Source organism: Purpureocillium lilacinum (assembly GCF_023168085.1).
Source record: "Purpureocillium lilacinum CBS 284.36 DNA, scaffold_1, whole genome shotgun sequence".
NCBI classification, from domain to species: Eukaryota; Fungi; Ascomycota; class Sordariomycetes; order Hypocreales; family Ophiocordycipitaceae; genus Purpureocillium; species Purpureocillium lilacinum.
Window position 1 is genome coordinate 2,531,990 of NW_027072111.1, and position 7,953 is coordinate 2,539,942.

At 59.4% G+C, this 7,953-nt stretch overlaps 1 protein-coding gene across 1 annotated transcript; it reads left to right on the forward strand.

Annotated features, from left to right (window-relative positions):
- Positions 1 to 6,068: 6,068 nt before the first annotated feature.
- On the forward strand, positions 6,069 to 7,953 carry PLICBS_000486 (uncharacterized protein; the record flags this gene model as incomplete). The annotated part of the gene is made up of 5 exons (XM_018318509.2): positions 6,069 to 6,411; positions 6,489 to 6,571; positions 6,961 to 7,012; positions 7,072 to 7,733; positions 7,792 to 7,953. The coding sequence occupies 5 exons, from the start codon at positions 6,069 to 6,071 to the stop codon at positions 7,951 to 7,953; spliced, it is 1,302 nt and encodes a 433-aa protein (XP_018184034.2).

The following is a 7,953-nucleotide window of genomic DNA, read 5'->3' on the forward strand; positions in this document are numbered from 1 at the left end:
TGCTCTCGCGGCGGTATGCGGCTACATCATGTCACGCCCGCGGCGCTGGAAGGCGACCTTGTAACTGCCAGAGGGCATATACAAACTGCGTCTGTCATTACGTACTTTGTACTTGTATGCTGAGCTACCTCGGCCTCTCGCTGTTGGGCAGGGACAGGGTCGGTTTGTCGGTGCCAGCTCAATGCTGCGGCTTGCCCGATGCGGTTCCATGCGAGCCTCGAGTCAAACCACCAACATGAGAGGAAACCGGGACGCGCGCTCGGAGAATTCTCTTGATGACAGCGCAGCGCGGGCTTAATGGAGATATAAGAATGCACGGCAAGGAGGGATGTATCCAGTCGGGCTTTACACAATTCTCCTTTGTCTGTATATAGTTTGGGCATGTTGCCCGACAGCAGCTGGACCTCAATCGTGTAACTGGTGCAGTGGTACGAGCGAGCCGGGTGCGAGCCGACGAAGCTTGTTCAATACTTCTGTGAGACGCCATGGCGGCGTCCCTGGGCGGCAGTATTTCCGCCCGGGGATAGTTGCCCGGCGTAAGTAGAGTGCAAAGCCAACCGTGCGAATTGTGTCTTCCGATGTAGCCGAATCAATGCGCTGTACTCTACCCATTCTCACGGTGATGCCGTTTGCTGCGTGCTGCAGCGTGTGCCAGGGAACTGGGTCCTTGCATATGAACTTGCCACTGTGCCGCCTCCGTAGCCTCAAACGTGGTGTAGTCATCCAAGCTGAAAGGTGATCCATCTCCGACAATCTGCAGTTCTATAGCGTTTCGTACGTGGGCACCTCTATTCTTTCTCCTTGCCACCAGGAAATATAGCGGCGTAATCACCCCCTGAACGTCAGAGATGCAGCAGCTACATGCTCTTCCAACCAGGGCGTGCCTGTATGTCATGCCCGCTTCACGTGTAATCCCTACGTTCACGCCATAGGCTATAATAAACCCAACAAGGGCTTGAGCTCTTCATGTCCACGCGTCCCAAGGTGCCACTGCCTTGGCACGCGGAAACAGCGGCGACTCTCACGTCTGAAAGTCCACAAGACGCGTCGCAAAGACCACACACGATCATGGCAGACTGAGTGGAATGTTCCGTCCCGCCCACCTCCCCCGCGGTTAAATGTTGCTGGGCGCTCTGCCAAGACATGAGAAAAGCCTCTCCGCAATCCTGCAGACAATGGTCCGCCGGACAGTGCAAATCGATAGCCCCTTTTGGGTCGGATGACCCCCTTGGCACCACGGACCTCGTGGCTTGACCGGTCGACTGTCGTAGATCACTATCGGCTGGACAGTTCCGCTCGTCACGCCTGACTCGACCTGCCATTGTGTGCCCCTGGGATGCAGTTCGCCCAGACTCGAAGCCTTTGCACTTGTGGCTTGGCAAAGATGTTGATTTGGGACTAAACCCAGAGTACGTACTGGGCTCTCTACATGAGCGTGAACACTGCGCCGAGGCTCGCTGGATATCGTACTTGTTCGCGAATCGTGCCGGCACTTCAGAAGCCCAGCACCTTGATCTTAGGATCAGCATCCTGTTCAATACATATATGCGTCATTGGCTGCGGCCTCATGCGGGGCATCTCTGGGCCTCCTCGCCAGGTCCCGGGATCATGCGGAGGATCCCATCCATGGGAACGTGGGTTTTAGCGAGGCATGTACGGAGCTTCCTCCTGGGGCTAGGCCAGGGATTTGAGTAGTATTGGTCTTGGCCCATCATGCCCCCCTTGTTGACACCATGCTGGCCCATCGCCGCGCCGGCACTCTGGGGGCGCAAAGGGTCCCGGCAATGCTTTTCGGCTGGGCGATGATGCGCTGCTTTGTAGACTTGACCATCACGCTTTATTGAGACCGCACGGACTTCCGCCGTTAGCAGATGGGATGCCAAGCCGCGAGGGCGACATGATCGACGGCACGAATCCTTCAGGGCGTCCTGCCAGATTGACGACGTACGTAAAAGCGAGCAAATTTGCCCCGATGTCGCCCCGTGTCGTGGAGAAGACCAAATGGTTGGGATTTGACCCCCTGTGATGGCTCCAGCGAGTCCTCCACTGCCCAGGCAGCCGGCACCTGTCACTCGATGTCATCCATGGGATGCGGTTGGGATCAAGAACGAAGAGCCAGCGCGTTATTGGCAGGACGCGAAGCAAGCTAGATGCAAAAGGAGTCAAGGCTCGAGGCCAAGAATCTGCTCACGGAACATTCCATATCGTCGGAACACGCGACTTCTGTCTCACCCAACGAGCCGGGCTCGGGCACTAGGGCCAGAACTCCCCGTCCGCTTTCGGCACTCGGGAGAATGTGGCCCAGATGTGTGGCTGAGCCGTTGACAGAATGGGGGAGTGCATTCGAAGCTGGGCCCGTTGGGCTGGTTGTCATGCGGCCCGTTGAAGCAAACGATGACGCCCCCGAGCCCACTGCTTCGGCAGCAGGGTTGCCGTGGTTGGAGAGGCGTCGACTTCAGCCTCTGCCTGCCACGCAGCAGCCGGCCCCTTCGCGAAGGTTGATTAGCGTCTGCCCCCAAAGCAGCCACCACCCCCCCGGGCAACGGTCCATGGGGGCTGTCCATACGAATGGGCGAGGTTTGACAGGCGAAGGCTGCTGCTCCATAAATGACGACGGCGGCGGCAGGCCCGAGCAAACTTTTGCCGCCCGGCTGTCGCGCCGATAGCCCTCGGTCTCGCTTGCACCGCTCGCTACGTTGCACGGAAGGATTGTGGCGCGCCTCTGCTTGCTGCCACTTGTATTATGGAGTTGCCAACTTACAGCTCTCTCGTTTTGTGTCCCCCCCTCTGGCCACGGCCCCTAACCGCCTTTGCCGCCAAGGCGACGCCATAGCCCTTTACTTAGAGTACTGAGTGAATCACCACAGAGCACACGCGCCGGAGAACGCCGGCTGTCGAGCCCAGTCGACGCTCGACAGCCCGCGGGTCAAAGAGTGCCGAGGAGCGATAGCCGGGGCTGGGCTGGGGTCGGGAGAAGGGCCGGATGCGGCTCCACAAGGCGGCAGCTGAAAATAGATGTAGTGCGTTGCAAAGTGCTCGAGATCCGGCTCAGAAAACTTTCCAATTAGCCTATTACCCATTGCACACCTCAGACGAATGCCTCTGGTGCGGGACGGAGATGGTGAGGGTTCCCCGATGGACGACGTTCCTCTTGTTGTAAGTTGAGGGCACTGCTTTTGCTTTGCTTGTCCAGCCCGCCATGTCGGCCAATCCAGACGCCTTGCGTCGACGGGCTGCAACGACCTTGCCTATAGCCTAGACGGGAAAGCCGTGTTTGTGACCGGTCAGCGGGCCTGTCTCGAGTGTGAACTTCCGCGGCCGATCTGTCACTTTCAACCATGCGTCTGGGCTGCCATCTCGAGATGAACACCAAGCCCACCCGTTGTCGTACAAAGACAGGGGAGAGCCCCTGCCTGTACGAGCACTGTAGCACGGCCGTACGAGGTCGAGGTCGCCCCCGCCGCCTCCTGCCGCTGGGTTCAGAGAAGGCAGGATCCAGTTCGGTCGTGGAGTCCTGGCAGCCACAACTGGCCAAGGTTCGACGTGCTCGTATCGACTGCCCGCTGGGTATTGGGTCGGTAGCTCCCCACCGCCCTGCCGGGTCCCTGAGCGCCCTCAGCCCTGCCGCAAGGCGCCGAGGGAGTGGTTGACGGGGGACTATAGCCTGAATTAATGGGACGGGTGCAAAAGGGCCGTGGCGTCTGTGGACCCTCCCTCTTCGTTACGATGGCCGCCAGGCATGCCACTACTACTACTGACCCGATACTCGATGGCTTCTCTCCATGGCGCAGGGCGCGACCTCTATTACCGCCGTTATAGCTCCGATTACTGTTGAGCCCGGTGCCGTGTAAGTGTCGCGTCGAGCTCGGTCTGTCGGTGAAAGATACTCATCCGAGGCGGACAGAACGGCATCATGGAGCCGACAAGCTCATCTTGAAACGCGTTCTGGGCATGCGAGACGAGTCAGGTCCAAGCAACCGGTTGGGGCTTGGCCTGCAAGCACTGCCCAACGGCATCTCCCGCTCGGTCCACACTCCTGGCAGTGCCGTCTGCCTGCGACGATGAAGAATGCAGGTCATCGACTCGGCACTGCTGCAGAGAGAGGCCTTTTCCTGCATGTGATGGTCCCGGCAGCACGGCGTCCGCGGCCATCGGCCGAGCAGCGAAATGCTACCGAGACCGGCCGCACCATCTGGTCCTCATCACTTGCTTGGCCAATTCGCCCTCGCCCGGGAGGGGAGGCAAGAGCCATACATTGTAGGCACAGTAGACTTGGGAATATGCGACCAAGCACGGACTACAAACAGTGGACTGTTCGGTGACCCCAATGGTAGAGACACCCAATAGCGAGACACGCAGCTTCGCAGTCGGCATTGAATGTCTGGACGGTAGTTCAAGGCCCGACATGAAAGGACGCATGAGATGATGGATGGGTCGGCCAGCAGGGACACCGACCGCCGTGGGGGTTACGTAGCTGCTGCCCAGGTGCCATCGAACTCACTGTGGAGGTGGCGTGCGCCACCCAAGGGAAGGGGGGTGAGGTGCCAAAGGATCAGGTCGGGGGGGCTGCATGTCTTAGGCGAAGCAGCAGCATGGCGTCCAAGTCGCTTCCACGGCAGCCGTCGTGGCGTACGGCAGCGCCAGCGTCTCAGCGTCCGCAGGACGGGCCTCGGGGCTTCCATGGGGAAAGGCTAAACATGAAGAACCTGTCCCTTGGCCTGCGACTCTACTGTACCGCGTACGCGTCGCGCGCGTCTCGTCCCTCTGGTGGAGGGTGGCGGCTCGCAAGCCTCGTACACCGTTTCGGTTGCGTTCCTGCGGATCACTAGATGAACGGAAGCCGGCTGCCGGTCGACAAGGCACCGAGATTCCCAAGAGCCGGGACGCATCCAAACGCCTCCATTGGATGCTAGGCCGTTGGCTGGTGCGGGTGGCGATCGCTTCACGTCGATGAGTCCAAGCCCGCCCGGCGCAGGTACAGAGTAAGATCGAGCCCAGAACACATGGCCACGACCGATGTTCCCCGGCCCAGACACGTCAACCTTTGCCCCATCTTTGCGGATAAGTGTCTCAGTGACAGTCTGCCCGCTGCGGGGCGCATACATGTATGTTTCTGTGATGAAAGTGCCGCGAGTCGAACGGCGACTTACACGCCGACCCGGAACATGCGGCAGCATCAGGGCAGCACCATGGCGTGCAACGAGTAGGCAAAGAACAATGACAACTGGCATAAAAGAGTCATAAGCTTGTACGGGAGCCATTTCTGTAGCCCTATGCCGTACGTACGAATGATGGTCTAAAAATTGAGGGCGGCCGTGTAAAGGGGGTGTGGGTTATGGTTTGGGCGGCGGTGCGCCTCATCCTCGTGCCGCACCCACACACTCGGCAAGCCCGCCGTCACCCACCAAGTACCAGATCCCACAGTCTAAGCAGTCCCGCAGGATGAGCGATGCAGAAACGACTCGTACCTTGCTCCACCACCACCACCAAGGGGGGCGTGTGCGGCGAGAAGCGCCCCGGGTTGGTGTTGGTGGTGGTGGCGCGGTGGCATGAGCTGCCGGGATCGCGAAGGGCGTCAGGGTTCCTTGTGCGCCGTAGGCACCAGGCAGGCAGGACATACGGACAGGAAGGGCCAGGTCAACTGCATGCCTTGTCTTGGGTGCTCTCCACGGCTCGGTCTCTTTCGGGAAAACCGACCTAATGTCGTCCCGACTGGGCTGGACATCGGACGCCTCACTGGCAAAGGGACCTACACTAAGTACCTCTACCGCCGCTAGACCCTGTCCTGCCTGCCTTTCTCATGCTCACTTATACCTCTGTACGGGCCAAAGACGGCGAGACAGCGCCGATACACACGCATCGGCCCGGATGAGGATCGAGGAGTTGCCGGCTGGTATATACATATGCAACCCTGCTGCACCACCGTCACTCACATGGCCTCCTCCATCTACCCATCTTCCAACATCTTGCCATCGATCAAACACCATCATCCCTCTGATCAACCCCCACAGCAACACATAGTAGCTGGCTAAGCCGTGTTGCCGCCTGGTAACAATCCAGATCCAGTCATGTCCCTGTCCGAGACCTGGTCGTTCCCTGCCTCGACAGCCATCACGTTCGACCCCGTTGCCTTTGCGGGGGCCGAAGAACAACAGCCCTGCCATCCGGCTTTTCCCTCTTTCGTGACGACGCCGTCGGCTCTGCCACCGCCGCCGCAGTCCATCCTCACGCCGCCCTCCAGCGCAAAGTCGCCCTCACCCAGTCCGCAGATGACGCGCAAGCGCAAGATGCCTCCCTCGGCCTCGTCCCTTCCTAACCCCAAAGACCTCAGCGAGGAGGACGACTGGACACGAGTCAAGGACCCCAAGGAGAAGAAGAGGATTCAGAACAGAGTCGCTCAGAGAACTTATCGTAAGTACCAGCTCACGTCAGTCGGGGCAATCACGGCATGCTGACTGAAGCGTCAAAGGGCATCGCATGAAAGCAAGGCTCGGCGAGCTTCAAGCGCGACTTGATACTCATGAGCGACTTCAACTTCAGCATTCTGCAGCATGTGCCCATGGACCTCACGGTCAAAACATCGTCATGCCAGCATTCAATGGCGAAACTCCCATTTCAGGCAATCACTCACCAGCCGTTGGGCTTTGCGAGCCGGAACATTCACCATCCCCAGTCGCGGGGCACGCTGCAACGGCACAGATGCTTCCAATGCATCCAGGCATGTACCGCGAGCAGTCTTTCGACGACTCAGCAGATCCAGCAATGTACCCGCCAGGTACCCGCTTTCCCAACAGCCCCGGAGGTCCCCAACAATCACCGTCGCAGCACTCTCATGGCCTGCTATCCCCTCCCTCCCGTTACCAACAAGATGGCCGGCCAGTTGCCCTGCCCGAAGGCTTCGCTGGCGACTCCCTGAGGTTTCAGAGCCAGATGTTGAGTAATGGACTACATCCTGTCCAGCCTGACGCCTCGTATGGTTATCCCCCCGGTTACGTTACTCCTGGAACTCGCGGTATGCCACCAACACTCCCGTAACGAGAAGTTTGGCAGGACCTAATCTCTCAGACATAGATGGTACGAGCCAAGTCGAACAGACGCACGACATCAATGGCTTCGGCTCAGCACACGCCGGGAGCGTAGGCTTTGCCTACCATAACCCCATGCACGACACATGGAAGACGGAGGGTGTGCAGTCTGAGATGAAGGACGCCTCCCCTGTCACGGATCCAATGACCTATCCAAGTCTCACCGGCGCCCTGCCCCTGCCTCAAGTACCCGCGCTGGCCGCAAATCCCGACGCGACTGGTACATTCCGCCCCGTTCCGCTGCCGGTCAATGACAACGCCTCACTCGACGAACGGTTCTCTAGCATCATGAAACAAGTAGAGGCTGCCGGATTCGAGAGCTTCGACGACCTCGTCACAGCCTACTACCGGGAGACATTCACCGCGACCTCGTCGCTGGCCAACGAGCAGCGTCTCAGCCGCAACAGGAGGCTGCCCAAGGTCATCTCGGATGTGTTCCAGGCGACCAGGGACTGGACGACCTGGGAGCGCTACGGCTTCCACGAGGAGATCCTCAAGACGGCAGAGGCAATGCTGGTTGAGGAGAGGGCTGGTGCAGGCGGCAGTCTGCTTGCGCATGTGATGCCGCTGATTGAGAGCGCGGATGGGACAGTGCCCGCGAGCGCGGGAGGGACGCTGCTGGGGCTGAAGAAGGTGATTCAACATGAGGTAAGAGAACTCCCCTCACTGATTCGACGTGCTCAGTCAAGCTGACCCTCAAGCACAGCTTCCCAACTCGTGGGCCTTGGCCATGTCCCTGACAGCCGACGGACGGTCGTCGTGGCAGCGGGATAGGTCCAGCACGGCGCTGGCGACGATCTTATTATTGCAGTTTTCTGGCCGCATTCCGAATGAGCAGTTACTGCAGCTCATCGGCTCATGCTTGTGA